Genomic DNA, 27407 nt, shown 5'->3' with positions numbered 1-27407 from the left:
GCGATAGAGCAGGTATGTAAGGCTCGTCTTACACTGTGACAGAGCTGAAGTCTAAGGCCCATCATACACCGAGATAGAACAGGTATGTAAAGCTCTTCATACGTTGAGGTAGAACAGGTATGTAATCCCGTCTTCCACTGATAGGGCAGGTATGTAAGGTTTGTCATACACTGATAGGGCAGGTATGTAAGGTTTGTCATACACTGATAGGGCAGGTATGTAAGCCTGTCTTACACTGATAGGGCAGGTATGTAAATCCCGTGATACCCTAGAATTAAGTTGTTTTTGGCCCACCATACACCGTGATACAGCCAGTTATTTAGCGAGGTAGGGTAGGGTAAAACAAGTAGTGTAGGTGGGTGCACACACCACACCTCACTAGAATTGTCCTTGGAAGAAGGGCCTAGTGGGCCTCTGCCAGAAGACAACCAGAGGCTGCCCTCTAAGTATGACACATTCTCTTTTCAGGAACTGAGAAGCGTGTGTGTGGTCAGAAGACTGAGACAAGGACAGAGTTCAACCTTTAACCACCTCGTAGATATCTTAGTGGCTCATGATGTAGATAATGCATCAGACCCAGGTAACCAACGTAGTAGAGAGGGGGGCCATCCATCACAGAAGAGAATACTGGGGAAGATCCAGCGGTCTCTGATGAGGAAGTGGATGATGACCAGGATGAGGTTGATGAACCTGACCTGGGCAACACAGGACTATCTGGAGGTGGAGAGGGCCATGGTAGGCCCCCCTCTAACCTTCTAAATAGGCCTAACAGTGGAAACAGAAGGCGCAGATAACTTTCCAGTGGTTCTGATCATTCGGATTCCTCAGTAGGGTCCAATGCCTCTGCTCTGAGGAGGATGCCTTCCCCTTAGAGAAGAGAGCATAAAGCTGGGATGAGAGAGGCCAAGCTTAGGACCAAGAGGCAAGAAGTTGCCTTTGCAAAAGAGACCCTGGCTCTTGAAAGAGAGAAGAAATTGTGTGGGCTAGAGCCCACTGGTGGCAGCATAATTCCTAGAGATAGGGAAAGGTCTCTTGACCATAGAAACCTGAACATGATTGTCCCTCCCTATCAGGTTGGGGATGACATCCACAAATGGATAACTGCTTTGGAGAGGGCTTGCAAAGTACAGCAGGTACCCCAAAATCAGTGGCTTAGCAATCTTGTGGCTCTCCTTTTCGGATAAAGGCAGAGATAAGCTCCTAACAGTTAATGAACAGGATGCTGACAACTATTGCTGAAGAGTGCTTTCCTAGATGGGTTTGGCCTAACCAATGAGCAGTACAGGTTGCTGTTCAGAGATACCAAAAAGACACAGACTCAGGACTGGACTGATTTTATAGATTGTGCTACTATGGCTCTGGAAGGCTGGTTGGTGGGCAGTAAAGTAAGTGACTATACAGGATTGTATAACCTTATTATAAGAGAACACATTCTTATCAACTGTCAAAATCAGTTATTGCATCAGCACTTGGTTGAGTCTGATCTGACCTCTCCCCAAGAATTGGTAAAGAAGGCAGACAAATTAGTCAGAACAAGGGTGAAGCAGAAGGTACAGAACCACGATGGTGATCAGAAGAACCAAGACCAAAAGGGTGGGGATAAAGCAAAAGACCAGAAGTCTTCTCAAGGTCCCCAAAACGTTTCTAATGGTGGGGGTTCCCAACAATCTAAGAAGAAAGAAGGCCCAAAGAAACCATGGTGCAAGTTTTGTAAAGTAAATACTCACTGGACCAGTGATTGCACCAAGAAGGAGGCAGCTACAGCCACCATTGCCCCCCTAAGGCAACTGTTCCCCCTAGTTCAGCTCCAAGTGGTGGTGCTCAACAGAAGGGTGTACTAGGGTTAACCCTGGGAACTGAGATGGATTCTGGCCTAGTCAGAATACCAACTCAAGCTGTTTTGATCTGTGATGGGGACAAAATTCTGTCCTCTACTGTGAGTCCCAATAACTTGGGCAAGTACAGATAAACTCCTTTAATTAATGACAAAGTGGCTCAGGCCTACAGGGACACATGTGCTAGTGTCACAATGGTGACGCCTGGCTTTGTGGACCCTGAACAGATCATACTAGGTGAAAATTACCTAGTGACCAATGCTAGCAATGTCACTACCACTCACAGTATGGCTATTGTTAATTTCTCCTGGGGAGGGGTAACTGGCCTCAAAAAGGTTGTGGTTAGCTCAGACCTCCCTGTAGAATGTTTGCTTGGAAATGACCTGGAGACTTCAGCTTGGGTTGAAGTGGAGTATAGGACCCATGCAGAAATGTTAGAGATATCAGCACATGTCCTTGCTGTGACTAGGTCACAGGTCAGAAATTGCAACACTGATCAGGCACTGGTTTCTGGAACAAAGGACCAGTTGCCTACCAGGAGGAGAAGCAGTAGGGTTAAGACAGTGCCTTCCCCCTTGCCTCAGGAAGAGGATCAGCCTGCTCAGGAAGCTGATTTTGAGACCCAGGAGGAAACTGTCCTAGAAGATCTTGAGCCTGATCAGGTTGAGTTTCTTGGGACAGGGGGACCCTCCAGGGCAGATCTGAGGCAGGCGCAGTTAGACTGCCCTTCTCGTGAACCCCTCAGACAGCAAGCTGCTGCTGAGGCTGCAGGGAATGCTAGTGGGACCCACAAAGTTTACTTGGATGATGGGCTCCTGCATTCAGAGGCTGGAGACCCCAAGCATGGAGCTTCCAGGATGTTGGTCATACCTTTGGCATTCACGGGCTTCCTTCTCACACTAGCCCATGATATTCCCCTTGCAGGACATCTTAGCCAGATCAAGACTTGGGACAGGCTTGACCCTCACTTTCACTGGCCTCATATGTCAGAGGAAACCAAGGAGTTTTGTCGCTCCTGTGTCACTTGCCAAGCCAGTAGCAAATCAGGTGGCACCACAAAGGCCCCCCTTATACCACTACCTGTGGTGGGGGTTCCCTTTGAACGTGTAGGGATTGACATTGTTGAACCAATGGATCCCCAAACAGCCTCTGGGAACAGATTTATTCTGGGGGTAGTGGATCATGTCACCAGATACCCAGAAGCCATTCCCCTGAGGACCACAACAGCACTTATTGTGGCAAGAGCCCTCCTGGGAGTTTTCTCAAGAGTGGGTTTTCGGAAGGAGGTTGTCTCAGACAGAGATGCAAACTTTATGTCTGGATATCTGACTGCAATGTGGAAGGAGTGTGGAGTGAAGTACAAGTTCACCACACCCTATCATCCACAGTACAATGGTCTAGTTGAGAGGTTCAACAAGACCTTAAAGGGCATGATTAAGGGTCTCCCTGAAAAGCTCAGGCGGAGATGGGACATCCTGCTGTCCTGCCTTTTGTTTGCTTACAGAGAAGTCCCACAGAAGGGGGTTGGCTATAGCCTTTTGGAACTTCTGTTTGGGCATCCTGTGAGAGGACCCCTTTGTCTGGTGAAGTAGGGATGAGAGTTACCTCTCAAACCTCCCAAACAAGACATTGTGGACTATGTACTTGGTCTGCGCTCCAGGATGGCCGAGTACATGAAAAAGGCATCCAAAAACCTTGAGGCTAGTCAGGAATTGCAAAAGGCCTGGAATGACCAAAAGGCTGTGCTGACTGTTTACCAGCCAGGACAGAAAGTGTGGGTGTTGGAGCCTGTGGCCCCAGCAGCTCTCCAAGACAAGTGGAGTGGACCCCACACTATTGTTGAGCAGAAGGGAGTAGTCACCTATTTGGTTGGCCTTGGAACTCCCAGGTGCCTCTTGTCATTAGATTGAAACCACCATATGTTGACAGGGCAGACATGGGCTTGCTCATGGCTACTGATGTGGGACAGGAGGAAGAGAGTGACCCTCTCCCAGATCTGCTCTCCCAGAACCCTGATGGTGGTTCAGTTGATGGTGTAGCCTTGGCAGGGAGCCTCACTGACCAACAGCAGCAGGACTGCAGACAAGTTCTACAGTCCTACAGATATATGTTTTCACTGACTCCAAGTCAGACTACCTGGTGCACTCATGAAGTGGCACTCTGGACAGTCTGCCTGTTAAAAGTAAGATTTACAGGCAACCTGATCATGTCAGGGACTGTATCAGGACAGAGGTCCAAAAGATGTTGGATTTGGGGGTCATTGAGCCCTCAGAGAGCCCTTGGGCCAGTCCAGTAGTCCTGGTGCCTAAACCTCACACCCAAGATGGTAAGAGAGAGATGAGGTTTTGCGTGGATTACAGAGGCCTCAGTGCTGTCACTAGAACAGATGCCCATCCAATACCCAGGGCAGATGATCTCATTAACAGATTGGCATCTGCCAAGTTTTTGAGTACATTTGACCTGACATCAGGCTACTGGAAGATCAGACTAGCTGATGATGCAAAGCCAAATACAGCATTTTCAACCCCAGGAGGACATTAGCAATAAGTGGCAATGCCCTTTGGTCTGAAAAATGCACCTGCCACGTTCCAAAGGGTGGTGAACCAAGTCCTCTCAGGTCTGGATGACTACTGTGCAGCTTATCTAGATGATATTGCTGTCATTAGCTCCACTTGGGAAGATCACCTGATCTACCTGAAGAATGTTTTTGAGGCCCTGCAAAAGGGAGGCCTAACTATCAAGGCTACCAAGTGTCAGATAGGGCAGAGTCAGGTTGTATACCTGGGCCACCTGGTAGGTGGAGGCCAGGTTCAACCATTGCAGAGCAAGATCCAGACCATAATGGACTGGACTGCTCCAACCACCCAGACTCAGGTCAGAGCTTTCTTGGGCCTGACTGGGTATTACAGGAAATTTGTCAAGGGGTATGGACCATAGTGACACCCCTTAATGACTCAACTTCCAAGAAAATGCCAAAGAAAGTTCAGTGGACAGTCAGCTGTCAAAAGGCATTTGATGACCTGAAGCAGGCCATGTGCACTGCTCCTATTCTGCAAAGTCCAGACTACTCCAAAGAATTCATTGTTCAAACAGATGCTTCTGAGTTGGGGGTAGGTGCTGTACTTTCACAACTGAATAAAGATGGTCAAGACCAGCCAGTAGCTTTTATTAGCAGAAGGCTGACCCCTAGAGAGAAACGTTGGTCAGCTATTGAGAGGGAGGTCTTTGCTGTGGTTTGGGCCCTGAAGAAGCTGAGGCCATACTTGTTTGGTACTCACTTCAAGATTCAGACAGACCATAAGCCCCTCTTGTGGCTAAATCAGATGAAGGGTGAAAATCCCAAACTGCTTAGGTGGTCCATTTCCCAACAGGGGATAGACTTTACAGTGGAACATAGACCTGGGGCTGACCATGCCAATGCAGATGGACTCTCCAGATATTTCCACTTAGAACATGAAGACTCAACTGGTCAAGGTTAGTTTAATGTCCCTGCGTTGGGGGGTGGGGGGTGGTTGTGTGGGAGAGTAGGGTCTGCTTCTTATGGTCACCCCCACTTTTTGCTGTGATTCTCTGGTTTTTCGACTTTAGTATGGCTGTGGGACTGCTGACCGTCCCACAGCCCAGCTGTTCTCTCTTTAAATTGATACCATGTACTTTAGGTACATACCAGATTGGTTACTGGGTCACCCTTGTGCGCCCCTGTATAGTGTACCATAGGTACCCACGGCATAGGTGCACCTTAGGCCTACCAGGGTCTGCAGCATGTATTGTGCCACCCCTGGTTAGCCTTCCAAACTGACACCACAGGTCCGTTTACACAGCCTGGGTAAGGTGGTGTAATCGCCCATTACTTAGATATAGTATACCTATATCTACCTTTGCATATGGACACATATACACCTATAAACCACTCCTATGGTAGGCCTCGACAATCCTGGAGGCAGAGTGCTTGGTTTTATGTGAGAGGGTGCCCTTGCATGAGCTGAGCCTCTCTGCAGCTTTTGGAACCATCTCCTTATAGCTGTTCTATGATATAGCCATTCCATATACTCTTTAGTGCATTATAATCCTCGTGGTTAATGCTAACTTTGGTTTGGCTTTATCAAAACATGTCGTGTACGGTGTCAAACACTTTGGAATACTGCCACCGCCGCCGGGTAGCATTCCACCCTTCTAGAGGGAGAAGACATGTAGTTACTGCTTTACCCGACTAAAGTTAAACAGAGCCTCAGCATCACAAAATGCATGCTGCTGCCACAGACACGAGTCTGACCTCCTGCTGCTGGATGAAACTCTGGCAGGGGTGGCCTGGACAATAGGGTTCCTGTCCAGGGAGGTGCCAGCACCTCCCCAGACAGGGTTTTGTGTATTGGGACAGGGAGGGCTGCATCAGCAGATGCTTTTTCAGACACTGCCTGGGGCACACAAGGTGCTCCATGCATAGCCCGGTTCAAACCAGTTGCTGGGGTACTCCAGCCCTGCTCTGGCGCAAAACTGGACAAAGGGAAAGGGGTGTAATCACCCCCTTCTCAGGTCCACCCATAGGAGGGACCTAGTCGAGTAATCCAGCCCCAATTCTTAGTATAAGTATAGGAGTTGTGTCCCTGGGACTTTAGATTATCCTGGACGAATCTTTGAAAGACATATCTTGGACCTTCGACATTCAATTCTGACTGGAAGACAGAAGTCATCTCCCTTGTGGTCAAGGAGTCACCACCCTGTGCAAACAGGCATCAACAGCAACTTCACCGGTCTGCAGTTTCAAGGCTTCCGTCGGAACCAAAAGAGTCTGTGATACAAGAACTGGACTTCCAGACTTCTCTGACCCCGACCCTCATCCACAGCAAAGCTGAGACCCGTGGCGGACACGAGAGACGTGGGACCAGACATCTTGGACATCCTGCATTTTGCTACCTGCACTCCTTTCCTGAAGCCTCAGTAAGTTGTGCATTGGGGTACGAGAAGCCCCAGCCCCGAGCACCATTTGCACTGAAGCCCAGGCCCCCACACTCCGCTAGTGTCCCGTGGGCCCTGCCTTTGCCTTTGAGCTTGATGCATCTTCCTGGTTCCTTGCCCGTTGGCTAGTGAGCCCCCTGAAGATGCTATCTTGAATTTACTTTGCTTTCCTGGTTGCGCCAGGCTTGTTCCAGCTTCCCTGAAAAGGAAAAGCGCCACAGACCTTGTTGGTCTGCAACAGACCCAATCTTGACATCCTGCGTGGGTTGCGGTTGCCAAGGATTGTTGGGTCCAATCAGGATACGGACACTGCAGTCATCTAGATCCATTGTGGACAGCTCGAATCCAATGCCTGGTAATCGACGATGCCTCCTGGACCTTGTGGCTGAAGAGACAAACTCACCTTCTTCACCTTAAAGCACCCGACATCGCCTTGTTCCTTCCTGGTACCTTCCTGGTCACTGGCTAGGTACCCACAGCCAGATTCATCATTGTCCCGTTCTGCGAGTCCTTAATAGCGATTATTAAGGAATCACTATTAAGGACTTGCAAACGGGATTCATGTAGGAATCGCAAAATAAATTGCGATTCCTACAGCTTCCTTATTTGCGATTAGCAATTTGCTAATCGCAAATAAGGATGCGATTTCAAGGGTGCCAGGGGTGTCCAAAGGACACCCTGTAGCACCCATGAAATGAAAATGTAGACTGATGTTGCGCACACACATGTCCAAAGGACATGTGTGTGTGTAACATACAACTTAGAAAAATGCACTAAAGTACATTTTTCTAAGTTTTCGCTATTTACCAGGAAGTCAGACTTCGTGGTAAATAGCGGCCAAAAATTGTGAATTCGCAATTAAAAAATGGTTCATGAATTGCATTTTAGGAATCTCAAATAGAGATTCCTTAAATGCAATTCCTCGCAATTTAGCGATTTTGCTATTAGCGATTATTGCATTTGGGATGATGAATCCCAAAATTCAAAAATTGCGCTCGCAAAGGGCCAGATTCTCAGAATCTGGCCCTTTGCAAGCGCAATTTTCAATGATGAATCTGGCTGCCAGACTCTGTCCCCTCTGCTTTCAGGTTCTTCAGATCTTCGATCCACCCATGGATCCACCCGGACACTTTTCCTCTGGTCGCCTGCAGCACTTCTTTGCACCTCACCATAGAAAACGACAATGAAACCCGACACGAAAAGACACCTATGCACCCGGCTTCCCTGGGTGAGGTAACACAAGTACTATGGTGCTCCCGTGGGTCTTGACTCTCGAAGTGTCCTAGTTTAAAAGGGTTCCATCCTAGTCCATCCGGAAGTGTCCTTAAATTGCATATTTGTAACTTCTTTGTTTCCCATAGAAAGGCAATTGTAACCTGCGTCTGTGTTTAGACACTGCACGCGTCTCCCGTGGGCCTCCTACTTCCTAACCTTTGGTTGTTTAGTGTAGCCCCAGCAATTCCACAGGCCCCAGGCCTGCTTTCTAACTCTCACATGGTACTTATACTACTTTATTAGTATATGGTTTGTGAGGCCCCTAGGGAATAACGTATACTGTGCAACTTATCCTATATTAACTGTGTGACTTGTATTGTACTTTTTACCTCTGACCTCATAACGAGTGCAGTGGGGTTGTGTTTAGATTAAATACATACATATATATATATATATATATATATATATATATATATATATATATATATATATATATATATATATATATATATATATATATATTGATATATGCCTTTGTGTGGTGTCCTTCATTTGGTACTCAAGGGATTATATATGGTAAAACAACTTGCTTAACTCGCCTACTGAAATCTTAGCCTGAAGACTGATGGTTCATGCTACCACTAGGATAGCTTTCTATAAGGTTGACTGTACAACCAACATCAATAAGGGTCGAGTTGACTGGTGCAAGGTGCCCACAAGAACTAGTGGACATCATATGCCAGGCTAACTTCTCACACCAATGCTTCTGAAAGTGCTGCTTCTACAGCGCATGCTTGCGCGATCACTGTGGATGCAGCAGCTTTAGACTGCGATCCGATGGCTGTCAGTCTACTCTTCCTCTCAGACTGCAGCAGAATGCAAGTCACGATTCACTCTATGTGGAGTGGACCAGACCAGCAGCAGTGAGCTGATGAACACGAGGAAGCCAATCTCTCAGCTTGCCAGATCCACCGGCCGAGGAAGCAGTCCGCTTCCCTCCTTCAGCCCACAGTGTAAGTCCACCAGACCCGCACTGGCGTAAATGAGCAGCTTGATGATGTTCCTCACAACAAGACTTCTTGAGAGAGCCATGTGAGAGTTATGGAACTTGTGGCCTTATATCTTCACTCCTTCTTGTATCCCGCAGGCGGGGAGATGCGTTAATGCCGAAGAACGAAGATGGAAGCATGCAGTATGCGGACACTCACTTCATCGACACTTGGAAGGCTATGGAGCATCTGGTGGACCTCGGCCTCGTCAGAGCCATTGGGCTGTCCAACTTTAATTCTAAACAAATCGATCAGATCCTGGAGGTGGCAAAGCACAAGCCGGTGGTCAACCAGGTGAGTTGTCCCTTGCAGACAGAGAAGTAGTTCGGGGCGAAAACTTGCTGAAGCTCTACAGACAGTTGTTCAGTTCAGTGGTGTCTACATGCAGTAAACATCCAATAACGTCTGTAGAAGCTATCTAATGGGTCAGGAAAGCCCTAGGCTTAAGCTTAACCCCTTCCCTGCTCGGCACATTCCCCTGCTGTGCTGGGGGGAGGGGGGCGCGCACAGTGCCCCGGTGCTGCTCGTCATGAGCTACAGTGCTCTTGTGCTCATGACGTGCTGAGCTCATCACGGCCACACCCGTTTCTTTAGAACGCTCAGCACAGCAGTGGAATTTGCCCAGTGTGCGAGCGTTCTAAAGGCCATGACAAGCTCAGCTCGTCATGAGCACCGGAGCACTGTAGCTCATGACGAGCTGAGCTCGTCATGAGCATGCAAAGGGTTAAATATTGTTTATAAACCAAGGGCACTGTGGAAACAGGGCGCAGCAACACCTCAGCTTCACCACTGTTGACAGTGGCTGCAAGGGGCAGTTCACCGGCCCATATATGTATCTGTATGTATGAATATATATTGTGTGGTGTGTGATGTGACGTGTGATGACATGAGCTCTCTCCAGACAGCTAAATCGGCTGGTCGGTAGCACCTAAAAAGTATCCTGTCCCTGATAGAACACCTCTGCGTGTAGACTAAGATGGTGGAACAGAGATGGCACCAACACAGGCGCTCAGCGGGTGGCACCAAGTGACGCACAAGATCCACAGCGCAGGCCCATAGTTCAAAGTTCAAAAGATACTTTATTCGGTTTAAATCACAAAAACCATAAAAGTGTGGTTTTTTTTGGTTTTTTTTATAGTTCAAAAGATACCCCATAGTTAACAGGACACTCCAATAAACACCAGGACACCCCCGCGGATCAAGGAGGGCAGAACAAACAGCTTAATGCCAGTGGGGAAATGTGTGTGAGGACAAGTCAGTAAAAGTGAACCCACATACACTAATTGAAAGGGGCAGCAAGGGCCATCACCCTGCTATTGGTAGGTGGGCTGTCTGACAAGGGGAACTCTTCTGGGATTGTCCGGCAGCTGATGGACTACCTGGTTTCTTGAAGAGACAGAGTTTGAGCTACTTATGAAGTGATAGAAGTAGAATTGATAGGCCCGAGCTGGACTGGACGGAGATGGTATTCTAAGCATTTTTTTTGCTAACTACAGAAGCACAATCAAGCACCTACTCTAATTCTTCACCTTTAGCTCACAAAAGTAGCCTGCTGGATGATGTACATTCCTAGAGGAATTTGGTCCTCTATTGCATTCCTGATTGGCCGCCATCTTAAGTAATCGCAGCCAGTAGAAAACCGGATGCTCTGGCAACATGGATTTCCTGCTTCACAAATTTTTTAGGAAATCAATTCACCCCAACATTTCAATATTTTAAAATAAAGTCAGTTGGAATTCAACTGTATAGCAGGCAGAAACGTTGGCCCTGCAGAACATCTTAGAACCCATCACAAGAAAAGAATTTGTGTTGGATCAATTTAGCCGCTGTAAACAAGCAATACAAAGTACTCTGGCCCAGCATGAGCCTTTACGAGTCTATCAAGTACTAGTAGTACAAGAGTTTTAGCAAAGGTTACACTTAGCTTGGCTTCATGGATACACACAAGAAGAGTTCAACAACAGTCTTAAAATATGCAAATATCAGTCCTTAAGATTGATTTACTAATTTCCAGAAGTTAGAGGTGGCTAGTCTAGGTTTATTCACAGAGCTTTATTTTTGTGACTGGGTAGGTCTTGCTCTGGGAAAACACGAGTAAGTCATGAATAAATCTCGACTAAGACACAACTACTGCCAAAAATAATTTTCACATAATGGCTGGAAATTCACACCCAACACCGAAGGAAGGTGTGGTAAATATTTGATTTACTGTCTGAATTTCTATGCAGGTAAGTACTTAAACAAAAATAACTCAATCGGAAAGAAAGACGCAGAGTCCGTGGTGTTAGAGTTTCTTAGGGGTTTTATTCCTTAAAAAGGAATGGGTCAGGTACCGGATATCGGGTTCCTGCCACCACTGGGGTGCAGGAAGGGATAGAGCATATTTTATTGACATTACATTACTTTTATACTTAATATACACAATAGAAGTCAATGCAGAAGGCGTAACAGCTGAGAGAAACAAGATAAGGATACACACGTGTTAGCAATACGTAATCAAAAGGCGTGAACTAAGGCGTGCACAGAGGTGTGTTCTAGAAACGTCACATGTAAGTGTCAGAAGTGGGTGGCTCTATGACAGAATAGTGCAGAGTCAGCAGGAATCGGTAGCTAGGATGCGCGCGCAGCTGCATGACGTGTGATTGACGTAAAGTTGGAGGGTACAGGGGACTTGACATTTACACTAGAGGAAAGAGACAGAAGTCTGGCATGTCAGATCAACTCGTTCCTATATCATATCTGATATCTGATGTTTGGGAGCCATATTATCTAGAAGGAAAAAGGTCTCTCGGACAGAGGCTATTCTATACTGACTGTGAGTGCGTGTATAAGCGTCTAGGTGTCTGCATGAGATGCGAGGGGGCATGGGCCTACCATGGTAACAGAGACTATGAATTACTTGGACGGAGACAGTGAGGCCGGGCCCTTTGCTCTGCAGCTGGAAGGATGTTTACTTAAACTAGTAGGCAGGAATGTATTTTTGAGGAGCGGAACAGATAATTCGAAGGTTGAATACAGTCTTGGCAGGCAACAGGCTGAGCTAAGCGCCGTGAGCCGCGCAGGGAGTAAGGCAGAGGTCACGGGTACAGAGGCCGGCCCAGGCTGAGGCATTTCAGAGTCTGAAGGCAGGAAAAGGCTCGATGGCAGAATTCAGGGCCTACTTCGCCTGGGCTGGAAAAAACGTGTAAAGTACACCACAAAAAGACGTTGGCAAGGCATACTTAGAAACGGAATATTCAACCCGTTCAGGGTGGGTCTGAAAGAGGACATGTTAACGTTGGACGCAAATGTGTTTGCGTCTTCATAGCTGGCACAGGAGGGAAGTTACATGCACTTTAAGTTCGTACATGGAGACGGTGGGGTACACGTTAGGGAACATTTATTGACCATAAAATTTATATTTCCTCATTCCCTCCTTGTTCCCTACGGACCCTTCATGATATATCGATCCTCATGAACCGATCAGTCTGTTCACGTAACATCATTTGCTCTTCTTTCTTCTTTTCGCGTTTTGCATGAAAACTGGAATGCGGAATACATGACGTGGCGCACAGACCGCAAATCGCTGGCCCACATTGTACACATAGGCAACAACTGAATACTATGAGAAGACCAATGCCTAGGAAGGATAGAATCTTCCATCCCCAAGCAGTCAACGTTGTCCAGAACCAACCGGACCAAGTCCAGGTGCCTGGATTCTGATGTATCAAACTTGCAATTTTATGAAGACGTGTGATAGCTTTATATACAGTTGGCGCATTTTCTGGAATGAAAACACAGCAACTTGACCCGATGACCTTACAAGCTCCGCCTCTATCTGCCAAGATGACGTCAATAACAAGACGATTCTGAAGAACCCGCATGGCGGACTGCTCCACTGTTAAGTTGCCTAGAGCGGAAGTAGTTTCATTCACTACTGCTTCGAGGGTTCTAGTTAATTTGCGTATCAGTTTACTATTGAAAACAGCACCTAAGTAGGGGAAGAAACCTTTATTAAAGTCTGTATATTGCTCCCATGCCGTTTCAGTATAGTCGACAATCGGGAGATCTCTTCTGAGTCTACTGTTTACTAGATTTGTATTTCTGTGATAATCAGGAGGAGCTAGGAAAACAGGGGGCAAAAGGAAGGCAATGTAACAGGTACCATCCCAATCTAGAGGTAAGCGTATGTATGCGGTATGGCCACAAACAAAGTAGGAATGACGAGTAGCTCTAAATGTAGACCTGCCCTGATCACTGAATTCGACCACAGTGGTACATTTACTATGACCTAAGTGTACTGAACCCTTCTTTCTGAGACATAAATCACCAGTGACTGGTAATACTGACATAGCAGGGAGAACTGGTGCAGCTTCGGATTCAACAGTAAGAATCATGAGATTAATTGTGTAATTACCTAATCCATATACTTCATTTTCTAGATCGGTTCCTGTCCTAGTGGGAAGTCCCTTCTTGTCAGGGTAGCAGGCGTTAAGCAGAACTAAGTTCAGGTTTCCCCAAACCCAATTTCCTTCGAAAATAGCAATATCAGAATCTAAAGAATTAATTAATCTGAACCATGCACCACAGGAGCCATTGTGAGTGAACAGGTACGGAAAAAGAGGCAGGACTCCCTTGTATTTCTGGTAGGGAGGGAGTCGGCCACATATCCAACAGTTGGTAGCATTGTTAGTCTGATGGGAGTGATGTAACATACTAATGAATGTATTGTTGCGCAGCGCAAGTCTGTAAGATAACTCATGTAAGGGTAATTCACTAAAAGAATGTTCGGCAGAGACATTGTAAGCAGATTGTGTATGCTTGAAGATAGGGTAATATACAGGCAGCAATAAACTAGCAGCAATAATCAGAAGGCTTAGAAAAAACAAAATCAATAATGTCACTATACAGTGACTACGGAGTGATTTACAATATGCACGTTTCTTGAGTTGTCTCTCTCTCTCTCTATCTCGATCTAGGGGATACATGTCAGAAACTAATTTAACCGATTCACCTAGGGGAGGACTTAAACAATTAAACTGTCTGACTTACTAGATCGTAATTTTGTTTTGTACTCCTCTTGCGGAGTTTTTTCTCTTTTGGGAACTTTAAAGTCACTAGATTCTGGGCAGTCCTTTGAGGGGGTGGAGGAGTCAGTTTCAGGTAAAAGTTCATTGCATTTTTTTATATGACTCGTATGGATCCACCCCTTTCGGCCTTCAACCTTGATGGCGGTCCTCGTGGTCAGAAGGACGAGCTTCGGCTCCTGCCAGCGGGGCTCCAGCGGACTCCTCCTATCGAAGTTGCGGATCAGCACAGTATCACCTGGACGGACATCGTGTGGCTTTACATCAGTGTTGTCGGGAAAGGCTGCGGCAACCTGTGAACGACATGATTGGAGTGCAGACATCAAGGAGGCAAGGTAATCTGTCAGCATATTACAATCAACATCAGTTATTTTCTTAGGCATGGGCGTCCCCCACATATTTGGTGGTCTGCCAAAGACCACCTCATACGGGGATAGCCCTGATCTCGAATGAGGAACCATCCTCATGTAAAATAATGCAACTGGCAGGGCGACTATCCAGTCGACCCCTTTCTCTTTACAAACTTTAGCAAGACGGGTTTTCAGTGTCTGATTGTGTCTTTCTACAAGGCCAGCTGCCTCGGGATGTCGGACGCAATGGAATTTCCACTGGTATCCTAGCAGGAGTGAAACCTGCTTCATGAGCTCGGACGAGAAGGGCTGTCCGTTATCTGAGTACACGATACGAGGCAAGCCGTACCGTGGGAAGAATTCTCGAACCAGCTGCCTGGCAGTGGTCGGAGCAGTGTAATCTGGGACTGGATATGCTTCGGTCCAACGGGAAAGTGCACAAACCACTACGAGGACATACTTGAATCCTCGACATCGGTCCATCTGGATATAATCCATCTGGAGGACTTCAAAAGGGTGATCGGGAGGATGAAATCCACCTTGCTCTACAGGGACGCTTTTACCTGGATTGAACTGACAACAGATCATGCAAGTACGCACTTTCTGTTTTGCTGCTGCTCGTAAATGTTTGTTGTACCAGAGATTCTGTAAACTGTCTAACATGGCTTTTTCTCCTAGGTGGGCTGGACTATGTGCGGTATTTATTATGACTTGAACCATAGAGTCGGGGAGAAACCATGTAGGTTTTCCTTTCGTCATCCATCCCTGATCTGTCTGGATCCCTCCTAGTTCAGTCCATTTCTTAATTTCATCTGAAGTGGCATGTGTCTGAATATCGATTACATCTAGTGTGGGATCCTTAACAGTCATACAATGTGTCGGTACTATAATCTTTGTTACATCAGTTGTCTGGATGTGAGTCAATGCTGTATGTTTTGCTGTTTGATCTGCCAGGTCATTACCCTGGGAAACAGAGTCTGTAACTTTAGTATGTGCTTTACACTTCATGATGGATATGCCCGAAGGCAGATGTATTGCTTCTAACAGTGCTTGAATGAGGAGGCCGTGTTGAATCTTGGTTCCGTGGGAAGTCAAGAAACCTCGTTCTTGCCATAACATTCCGAAGTCATGTACGACTCCGAAAGCATAACGAGAATCAGTGTATATGTTAACATTTCTGTTCTTGGCTAGTATACAGGCTCGGGTCAGAGCGATGAGCTCTGCTGCTTGAGCGGACAGTGTGTCAATACGATGTGTTTCTTTGACTTCGGTTTCAGTGGTTACTGCGTACGCGGCCACTAACTCTCCTGTACTTGTTCTCATGCATGAACCGTCCACATAAAGTGTCAGGTCTGGGTTGGTCAGTGGAACATCTGCTAAATCTCGTCGGGGCTTTGTTACTGCATTAATGATCTCTATACAATCATGCGGGGCTGAATCTGTTATAATCTAAGGTAACAATGTGGCAGGATTTAGAATGTTACAGCGTCTGATTTCTATGTGAGGCTGGAATAGTGTCAATTCATAACCTGTCAACCGTGCTATAGTCAAGTGTTGAGTCTGGGTTCGGTTTAGGAGGACCTCTACAGAATGTAGAACTTGTACTGTCAATGGATGTCCTAATACAATTGAGTCGCTCTGTCTGATTGCTAGGGCTGTCGCTGCAACTGACTTTAAGCACGCAGGGAGTGCCTGGGCCACTGAATCCAATGTACTCGAAAAATAAGCGCAAGGCTTATGTGAACCTGCTTGGTCTTGAGTGAGGACAGACAATGCTGTACCATCACGTTCTGTAACAAAAAGTGTAAAAGGTTTGCTGTAACATGGTGTCGCCAGAACTGGTGCTTGACATAAAGCTTTCTTTAATTCCTCAAAAGCCTGTGTATGTTCCTGAGTCCAAGGAAGGGCAGTCGAAGTCGCTGCTTCCTGTGTTGTCAACTGAATGAGTGGTTTAGCTAGAAATGCATAGTGGGGAATCCATTGTCTGCAGTACGACGTGAGGCCTATAAAGGCCCGCACTTCCTTTTGTGTCTGGGGTTGTGGCATATTTACAATTAACTGGATGCAGTCAGGAGTGAGCTGTCTCCCCACTTTGGACAGCAAGTGACCCAAGTACACAACTTGCTGAACACAGAATTGTAGCTTCGAAGGAGACACCTTGTGTCCCTTGTCGGCCAGAAAATGTAAAACTGTCAATGATGCTTGTTCACATTCGGGTTCACTTCGTGCGGTGATCAGCAGATCATCGACGTATTGCAATAAGGCAGTGTTAACTGGCATTTGGATACAATCAAGTTGTCTTTTCAGTGCTTGGCTATAGATGCTGGGGCTTTCTGTGAATCCTTGAGGTGCGCGTGAAAATTTGAAACTTCGTCCATTTAAACTGAATCCGAAGAGATATTGGCTCTCTGGATCGATGGGCACACTGAAGAAGGCGTTCTTGAGGTCAATTACAGTAAAGAACGTCGCTTCCGAATCAACAGCAGTCAATAAAGATGAGATGTCGGGAACCACAGGGTACTGTGGAACAATGCATTTATTCAGTTCTCGTAAATCAATCACCAGCCGATATACTGGCGGTGCATTGGGATCAGTACGTTTAAGAATCGGAATGACAGGGGAACTACAGACATCGGAGTCGGTTTCCACGACCACTCCCTGGGCAATAAGCTCCTCAACGACTTCCAGTAAAGCCACGACAGCATCGGGTGTTAACTTGTATTGTCTGACTCGGGGCAAAACAACTCCTGGTTTGAGTGTAACACGGTATGGAGCAATGTGCATGCAACCCACATCGGTTGGGCCTCGTGCCCACAGGTGTTCCGGTACATTTTTCAATCTGACATCAAAATCTCGTAATACATAGTGACCCTTAAAGTCACGCAGAAAAAGTCTAACTCCTTCTGGAGAACAACATACCACAGCTCCCAGAGCCTTCAGCATCTTTATTCCTAACAAGTTTTCTGGACATGATTTCGTGAGTAACAAGTCTGTAATACGTGACAATGGACCTACTGCTAGGGGGACGGGTTCTGATACTTCATTCACAATAGGCCTTCCTGAAAAACCAAGGGAAACACTCTGTGAGCCTGAGAGGGGCGCCCCTGGGACTTCATCATGGCTGATTGTTGTGCGGCTTGCCCCTGTGTCAATTAAAAACTTTCTGTCTTTTCCCAATACCTGACTATGTACGTAAGGACCCTCTTGATCTACAGGAATCTCGATAAGGGGCAAGCCAACCTCCCTCTCTAGGCTGTTTCATGTGTATCGCTGATAATCGGGATAATCAGATTGGGCATACTGGTACATTTGCTGTGAAACTTGCTGAGTCGCGGCAATGGGCTGTGGCTGTGATACCGCTACGGTCTGGGCGGTGTGTGATGAAGCATGTATAGGCTGTGTGTTCTGTGAAGTCTGTGGCTGGACCTGGTCTTGTCTAGGCTGACGCGGTCTTTCTTTAGTTTTACCTGTCGCTATATTGTGTTTCAGGACTGGACATTCATTTACGTAGTGGCCTGGCTGCTTGCAATAGTTGCATGTCCCTTTAACGGGAGCTGCTGGATTATTTGTCTGTGTCCCACCCTTTTTCTGACCGTCAGCTGGGACTGACTGGGCAACTAGTATTTTCATTTTCGTGTCTTTCATACGTCTTTGTTCATGTTCTTGTTCTTCTCCAATTCTGCTCCGATGACATTGCAACATTTGCAACATCCGGGATGGCGTAATTGCTTGCCATGTACTTTCGACTTTATATACACGATTCTTAACCTGTGTTAGGGAATTTTCTACTAATTTACTTACAAAAAGGTGTGGGTATGACTCGCTACTTGGCTTCAGGCCACTATCAATAATGAAACATTTCTCGAATCTTGAATAGAAGTCACTAGTATCTTCATCGTGTTTCTGTTTACCGGCTGAGATCGCGTCCCAGTCTTCCTTTTTAGTTGTCAATAATCTTGGCAAAACCTGTACTATCAAACCTGGTAATGCTTTAGCTTTCTCCCCAAGGCCTAGCCCTGGAGTATGAATTTTTTCCTCGTCTTCTATTTCAGCCCATATAATCTTTTTATCTCCCACCTCCCATTCTTTTTCTTTGAGTTTCTCATAAATGCCAGTAGGCAACAGTACCTTTAACAATTTCATAATATCCGTATATGTGTAGTCTCCCATGAGTAACATATCCTTAAGTTCTCGGTGAAAACCTGCAGGGTCTTTATCGTGACAGGGTACTAGTTTCTTCATTTCTAACAATTCTAACTTTGTCAAAGGTGTGTACACATACACGCGTTTCAGGGTATTATCTGCACCCATAACTGGGTGTACTTCTCGTAAAGGATTCTGTCTGTCAAAATGCTCCAAATGAAACATTTTTCTTTCTGGGGGCGGAGCTGAAACATGTTGTGGGCCTAAGAAAGCGTTATATCTGTGTCGTTGCTCTAGAATTATTTGAATCAACTTGGTACTTAGGCCTCTCCATCTATTCATAAGTAGTGCTTCTAATGTATCAGGTAAGGGACCTGGGTCCGAATGTTGGTTTCTGTATAACGTGAGAAGATGCTGAATCATGTATACACCCGCTAATTTCTGCTCGTCTGGGGAAAGGTTCAGAAATGTCTGTGCTACGGTATCATCATTGTATATGCTAGGATTGTCAGCCCATAGTACTGCTGACCGGGCTAGTTCTTGTTCATCCATAGAATTGAGTACATGGTACCCCATTCGTTCTTGAAGCATTTTATCGGTATCTTGAAACAGATATTCAGAAGAATTCGGTTTTGATATACCAGACAGAAAAACTCTCTTGCTTTCTGGGCGAATACCTTTCCTAGGGTAATTTCCCTTACCCACGTACGCTATCATTTCTTTAGGTTGTTGTTCGGATTCCTCTCGGTCGTCCTCCTCGGAGGAATCAAGCCGATCGTTATCTGCTTCCCTTTCTTGTTTCTTTCTTTCGTGTATCTCTATTACTTCTTTCCTGATCTTTTTGTACATACTTGCTATACAATTCTGTTTATCGTGTTTTCCCTCGGCTATGTTCTGGCCCCATTTGTTTAGTGCATCCATTTCGTCCTGGTCTACCCCAGGCCTGTCTCGTTCTCTTATTAGACAGTTTATGAAGAAGCGTAATATACAACCTTGAGTGTCAGCTTTCTGGTGAGCCAGGGCCTCTTTAATACAGTCAGGATCTTCCCCAGTCTGGATAAAATGGTATATTCTATCTAGATGATCAGTCATTCCTGGGAACAACATTAAGTAATCTGTAACTTTTCGTAAGCGTAGAGATGCTAATAACATCCTATCGTCTTTACCGGGTACTGGATCGTATCTGCAAACTGGAAGGGGTTCTTTAAGCATGTCGAAATTTGATGTTCGGGGTGTACGGTTCTTTAATATGTCCCTTATGTTTAACCTATGTTGTTGTGGCGGGGTCTGGTAACCTCCTGTCGCACCTCCAGAGGCGGAGGCTTGAGCATGACTTGTCTGTGGGGACTGTGTAAGTAACTGAACTGGTGTTTTTCCAGGGTCAGGCCCAAACGGATTCAGGGTATTTATCTTAGGTGTAGGAAGTGGTGGAGGAACAGGTGGAACAGGATTCCGGGCGGGTGAACTTTGTTGTGGTAAGGGCGGGACATTGTCTTGGAGTGGGTTGCCACCTCCGTCACCGTCAGCAGGTGGTACCTGGGCAGGTGGATTTGTGTAAGCGGGAGCTACATCATCTAGATAGGAAGCAAGGAATATGTCCCTTGTAGTCCTGTGATTTACTTTAGTTGGAACCAATGGTGGCGGCAGATCTTTCGGTATTTCTGAAGTGGCTTCAGGCGAACCCTCGGTCACTAAGTACATGCCATTTACAAGGTTATTTCGCATGCGGTCTACTTGTTCTGCCTTTACTCGGATCCCCTCATTAACTAATTCATTTTCTCGGACTTTATCCGACTCTTCTCTATGTCTGTCTTCTCTTCGGAGTGCTTTTTCAGCACGTTTATGTGATTCTTTACGCCAAAATTCTATGGCGTCTTTCTGAGATTGTCTGGCTTTCTTTTTCCATAGCGCTTCCTCTACTTTCATGATGCACTCGGCATCCCATGTTCCTGTGTCTTTCTTCTAAGTGCTTAGTATAATCGGCCCATAAATCTAGGTACAGTATGGCATCTAAGCCATGCTTATGGTACATAAAATTTCCAGGAGTGTCCCTAGGGGGGATAGGAATTTCTTCCTCTAGCATCCCTTTCCTAGTTCCTATCTGTCTTAACATATTGAAAAACGGCATCTTGTTACTTAGTGCTGGATACTCGATACTTGTCACTTACTTCTGAACACAGCTAGTTACACAAAAACACGGTAATGTACACAAAACAGTCACTCATACCACGACATTAATCACATGAAACATTTTGAACACATATTACTACCCTTTATACTAGATGTACTGCTAAACAGCACAGATACACTGTTGAGAACAGTGCAAGAACTTGGATGCTAGATGTACTGCTAAACAGCACAGATACACTGTCTAAAACAGTGCAGACCGTGTTTGTGTACCCAAACCCGTCTTTACCGGATACATAATAATGCACCCGTCTAGATGCGTCCCCAGCAATGGTACTCACCGGGAAGCACGGAACAGAAGGCCTCGGAAAACTCGACTGGACTGGACCGGACTGGACTCGACTCGACTCGATACGTGAATACTTCGGAACTTCGGAACTGGTGGGCCTCTTGGCACCTCGGACCTTGCTTCTTTCGGCTAGGCTCTGGTCGGGATCCTCCGCACTCCTCACCGCCTCGTCTGGGTGCTGATCGCAGTCTCCGTCACCTCCGTAGGCCTGAGGGAGATACAGGAAATCCTGCGGGTACGCGTAGTGTCCGTCACGACTGTGGCAGGGGACAAAGGCTGCAACGCACCAACCGGCGCGTGGGGTGGGGGAGGGGTCCCTATTCGGGCGCCAAAATAATGTGGTAAATATTTGATTTACCGTCTGAATTTCTATGCAGGTAAGTACTTAAACAAAAATAACTCAATCGGAAAGAAAGACGCAGAGTCCGTGGTGTTAGAGTTTCTTAGGGGTTTTATTCCTTAAAAAGGAAAGGGTCAGGTACCGAATATCGGGTTCCTGCCACCACTGGGGTGCAGGAAGGGATAGAGCATATTTTATTGACATTACATTACTTTTATAATTAATATGCACAATAGAAGTGTGGAACGGACCCTGCCCCTACCTCTATTGGGCGGTGGCTCAGTACCGATTCTTTGGCCTCCGTTGATGGTCCCACCGCGTCCCTGGCAACCCGGCATACTCCCCTTTCTCTTTCCATGCAGGAATCGAGTACGAGTGACGACAACCCGGAAGCAACTATCGCTGACCCCGGAAGTCCCGCCTACGATCCCGGACCGAAACATGGAAAAGGACGCCGCAGAGAAGGAACGGAGTTCTTGACGGCGGACTCGTGGCAGGAGACAGCAAACCAAGAACTGGAGGCGGTGGACGGAGATAGCGGAGGCCAAGGAGAAGTGAAGACCGGAGGCGAGGAGGAAGAGATCTGGAGCGAGGACTGGTGGAGTCCCCAGGAGGTGGCTGGAGAGCGGCCGCAACTCGGAGAAGAGTTGCGGCGGGGCATGTGAGTACCCTGTCTCCTGAACTGCAGGTCGACTTGTATCATAGTGTATATAAGAAATCCCCTCACTGTATAGCACTCCTAGGAGCACTGTATATACGCGCACTTCCCGAGCCACTGTATATAGAGAATACCGCCACCGGACCCCTCACTACTTTCACCCTTTTCCTTTCCCGCTTGTATCCCCTTCCGTCTTCGACCCTTCCGAACCCTCCTCACTCTCTCCTCTGTCCCATCACAAACCGGGTGTTGGTGTCATCGGTCAGTACTCAACGTCGAACACTAAACTGCCCTATTTTGTCTCTCTTTAACTCCGAGGGCCACCGGATCCTCAAGTCGGAGAGAAGAAGACGTACCACGCCAGCTCATCGTGGATCACTCCTCCCTGACGACTACCTTCCAGGACCTTCCCTCTCCAATCCTTTGGTGCCTCTACCTCTGCAAACTCTATATCTGTGTGTGTTAATAAAAACAGCTAAAGACATAGCTCACTACATACGGCCTCCACGCCTGTTATTCCGGTCCGCCCATACCCAAAGCCCACAGGTGGTGTCAGAAGTGGGATACACCAGAAGCATGGAGGCTGCAGTAAAGAAGCTGGCCGAATCCCAGGAGCACATGGGAAAGCTCATGGAACAATTCCTAAAGACTGCTGAAGAGGATCGTGGACAATTACACGATGTCCTGAAGGGTCAAGGTACGGCCCAAGACCAGGCCCTAGGAAAACTCACTGACGTGTTGGGACAACAGAGGCCCGTTACTTCCCTTCCGTCGGTGGTGCTTCAAAAGTATGTTCCAGGCGAAGACCCGGACTTTTTCTTTACAAACTTTGAACGCCTGGCCCAAGCTGCTGCTTGGCCAGCCGACCGCTGGGGTCACTATTTGGGTCCTTTGCTTACTGGGGAGTTACAGGCGGCCTACCAGCAGGCTAACGTCCAGGGGCAGACCCCGTATGCAGATATAAAGGCATGCATTTTGGAGCGGCTAGGAATCGACGATGAAACTTATAGGATACGCCTCAGACAAGTGAAGGAAGGGCCACAAGAAAACCCCAGAGCTCTTTCCTTCCGTATCCAGGATTTGGCTAATCGTTGGCTGAAACCCGCCACCTCCTCCAAGGACGATATTTTGGCAAAAATATATCTGGAGCAATTTTTGGCTTCCTTGCATCCCTCCACGCAGAAGTGGGTACGCCAGCACGCCCGCCTAACACTAGATACGGCCGTGGAAATCGCCAGCGCTTTCAATCGTGCCCAGGAGACTCAGAGGACAAAGGAGGAGCACCCAACCCGAGGTCATCACCCCAAACACATCCGAGCCCAAAGACCTCCACTACCTAGAAAACCAGAACCAACCCCCCTATTTCCTTACCCCGTCCTACCACGACCACCGAACCCCGGACCCCAATGCTACCATTGTGGGGGTTATGGGCACATCGCCAGAGTGTGCCCCCAGAGAGAGGAACCCATGGAGGTGGGGCTGGTTAGGAATCTGGTATGTGACACCCCGGAGATGGAACCCCCTCGTTTTCACTGTCCGGTGAGAATAGACGGTCAACCATTACGCGCTCTGGCTGATTCCGGTTGCCGGCAAAGCGTGTTGCGCCCTCAGGAACTGCCCACTCGCATAGGACCAGTGACCGGTACAGTTGCCATCCAGTGCGTACACGGCGACACCAAGTCTTATCCCACTGCTAGGGTCCGGGTACAACATCATGCAGACCAAGGAAGCCTTCTGAACGTAGGCTTAGTGCCCAATTTACCAGAACAAATAATACTGGGCAGTGACTATAGCGGACTTCCTCATCTCCTCCAGAAAACAACCGATTCCCTTGAGAAATGGTGGGCAGAAGCACCATTTCCCCAAACCAGTAATGATGCAAACCTACCGATCAAACCGTACAAAACCAAGAGCCAAAAGAAGAAGGAGAAAAGAAATCACACCACCGCGTATCCCGTTCAAGTGAACGACCATCCTTGGGAATCTGATAGGGAATTCCGGGCGGCTCAACAAGAAGATCCCATGTTACAGAATGCCTGGAACCGGGCTCTGGACAATGAAGACCCTCTTCAAGTAGGTCCCTACTTCTATAAGCGGAATGGACTATTGTACAGGAAGGGCAGCCCTCAGCAAGCTTCGCAGTTGTTAATCCCTGGTCCCTTTCAGGAAAAAGTGTTGTTCCTAGCCCACAGCCACCTACTAGGGGGACATTTTGGTGACGTGAAAACGGGACAATCCATCCTCGACCGGTTCTATTGGCCGGGGGTCTATCAGCAGATAAAACGATACTGTCAAGAATGTCCCGTGTGCCAGAAAAATAGCCGATATCGCCCTCCCCGGGTACCCCTCCAGCCTATGCCCCTCATAGACATTCCCTTTAGTCGGGTTGGCATGGATCTTATAGGTCCTCTGCTTCCTTCCAGAAGTGGGTGTCGATTCGCCCTGGTTTTGGTAGACTATGCCACTCGTTTTCCAGAAGCAGTGGCCTTAAAACAGCCTACCACCCAGAACATTGCAAAAGCACTTATTTCAATATTTTCCCGAGTAGGTTTTCCCCGAGAGATCCTAACGGATCAAGGGACCCCCTTTGTCTCCTCCCTTATGAAACAGGTATGTTCACAGCTTGGTGTAAAACAGATAAGGACCTCGGCTTATCACCCACAGACCGATGGCCTAGTCGAACGATATAACGCCACCCTAAAGACTACGCTTAAGAAACTGCTCGCCCTCGAAAGCAAAAGATGGGAAGAGATGCTGCCCCTAGCCTTGTTTGCAATCCGATGCAAGGTCCAAAGTAGTACAGGTTTCTCCCCCTACGAACTTTTATATGGGAGGGCTCCCCGAACCCTGTTGGACATGGCAAAAGAAGCCTGGGAGGCCGAACCTGATCGCACCAAACCCCTCCCAGAATATGTTGCTAACCTAAAAACCCACTTAGGACAAATACGAGAGATTGTGCGTCAGAACCTGTTAACAGCACAGGCCTCTCAAAAACGTCAATATGACAAGGGAACTAGGTCACGTTCATTCAACCCAGGTGATCTGGTACTTCTCCTTCTGCCATTCTCAGACCATAAACTACTGGGTCAGTGGCAGGGCCCTTTTGAAGTCCTACGTCAGGTAACCCCTGTGACCTATGAAATTGAGTTGGATCCTCAACGAGGGGTTACCCAGATTTACCACATAAATCTTCTAAAACGATGGGAAGGACCCCGTCCTGTTCTATCCGGTCTTGCTACGCCAACAGTCCTCCCTTATGAGGTCTGTTTTGATCCCGACTTACGGGAGCCCCAAAAAGAAGATCTACGTGCTGCCTTGACCTCCCTTCAGCAGGTGTTTTCCTCCTTACCAGGCCATACCTCGGTTATAGAACACTGTATTCGAACTGAACCTGGGAAAACCGTGAGACAACGGCCCTATCGAGTTCCAGAAGCTCGAAGGACGGTGATCAAGGAGGAGACCGACATGATGCTAAAAATGGGCATCATTGAGCCGTCCATCAGTCACTGGAATTCCCCTATTGTCTTGGTACCGAAGCCGGATGGCTCGGTACGATTTTGCATAGACTTCCGGGAGGTCAACAAAGTCTCCTGTTTTGATACATACCCGTTACCCCGGGTAGATGAAATGGTAGAACGCATAGGCAAGGCTAAGTTCATCAGTACCCTTGACCTCTGTAAAGGCTATTGGCAAATCCCCCTCCGCGCAGAGGACAAAAAGAAAACAGCCTTTACAACCCCGGATGGCCTGTTTCAATTCAAAGTGATGCCTTTTGGCCTTCACGGTGCCCCCGCCACCTTTCAGAGGGCCATGAATCAGGTCCTCCAACCCCATTCCCAATACGCCGGGGCGTATCTGGATGACATTATCATCTACAGCGACACATGGACCCAACATCTACAACACTTACAGAAAGTCATCTCCTCGCTGGGAAGCCATGGCTTTACCATCAATCCCTCCAAGACCACACTGGCAGCACAAACCGTAAAATATCTGGGTTTCCTCCTGGGCGAGGGTGTCATCAGACCCCAAAACAAAAAAATAGACGCCATACAGTCCATCCCCTTCCCACAAACACGGAAAGAATTAAGGGCTTTTCTGGGCCTCCTGGGTTACTACAGGAGGTTCATTCCCCGTTTTTCCCAAACAGCTGCTCCCTTAACCGACCTCCTCAAGAAGTCCACAAAAGCCGAGGAGGCCCTCTCCCATCCAACCCCGGAGTTGCTACATGCCTTCAGCCAACTGAAGCAGTCTCTGGTTTCCGAACCCGTTCTGATCAGTCCCGACTACACCAAGGCGTTTATCCTTCAAACGGATGCTTCAGACCAAGGTATAGGGGCCGTACTATCCCAGAAAGACCGGGACGGTAATGAGAGACCAATCCTCTACCTAAGCCGAAAACTCTTTCCCCGGGAGCGGAATTATGCAGTAATCGAAAAGGAGGCCTTGGCTATCAAATGGGCCATAGAAAGCCTTCGTTATTACCTGGATGGTCGCGAATTTATCTTATATACGGACCATGCGCCCTTAGAATGGATGGCCAGAAACAAAGGACACAATGACCGTGTTCTGCGATGGTTCCTTACTCTTCAGCCCTACTGATTTAAAACACTACACAGAAAAGGGGTGGAGCAGGGAAATGCCGACTACTTGTCTCGTTACCCACCCCCAACAAACTCTAGTAGAAAGATGGCTAGGGGAAAGGGATGTGGAACGGACCCTGCCCTTACCTCTATTGGGCGGTGGCTCAGTACCGATTCTTTGGGCTCCGTTGATGGTCCCACCGCGTCCCTGGCAACCCGGCATACTCCCCTTTCTCTTTCCATGCAGGAATCGAGTACGAGTGACGACAACCCAGAAGCAACTATCGCTGACCCCGGAAGTCCCGCCTACGATCCCGGACCGGAACACGGAAAAGGACGCCGCAGAGAAGGAACGGAGTTCTTGACGGCGGACTCGTGGCAGGAGACAGCAAACCAAGAACTGGAGGCGGTGGACGGAGATAGCGGAGGCCAAGGAGAAGTGAAGACCGGAGGCGAGGAGGAAGAGATCTGGAGCGAGGACTGGTGGAGTCCCCAGGAGGTGGCTGGAGAGCGGCCGCAACTCGGAGAAGAGTTGCGGCGGGGCATGTGAGTACCCTGTCTCCTGAACTGCAGGTCGACTTGTATCATAGTGTATATAAGAAATCCCCTCACTGTATAGCACTCCTAGGAGCACTGTATATACGCGCACTTCCCGAGCCACTGTATATAGAGAATACCGCCACCGGACCCCTCACTACTTTCACCCTTTTCCTTTCCCGCTTGTATCCCCTTCCGT

At 47.6% G+C, this 27407-nt stretch overlaps 1 protein-coding gene across 1 annotated transcript in view; it reads left to right on the top strand.

Moving 5' to 3' along the window:
* The window catches only part of LOC147726150 (aldo-keto reductase family 1 member A1-A-like), a 315836-nt gene that overhangs the window by 198491 nt on the left and 89938 nt on the right, over positions 1–27407 (top strand). Inside the window, exon 5 of the mRNA XM_086960256.1 lies at positions 9154–9349. Coding sequence (XP_086816382.1) covers positions 9154–9349 — 196 coding nt within the window. The remainder of the gene's footprint in view (positions 1–9153; positions 9350–27407) is intronic.

This window comes from Lissotriton vulgaris, chromosome 3_1, assembly GCF_964263255.1.
Source record: "Lissotriton vulgaris chromosome 3_1, aLisVul1.2, whole genome shotgun sequence".
Taxonomy (NCBI): Eukaryota; Metazoa; Chordata; class Amphibia; order Caudata; family Salamandridae; genus Lissotriton; species Lissotriton vulgaris.
This window is presented reverse-complemented; position numbering and strand designations above follow the sequence as displayed.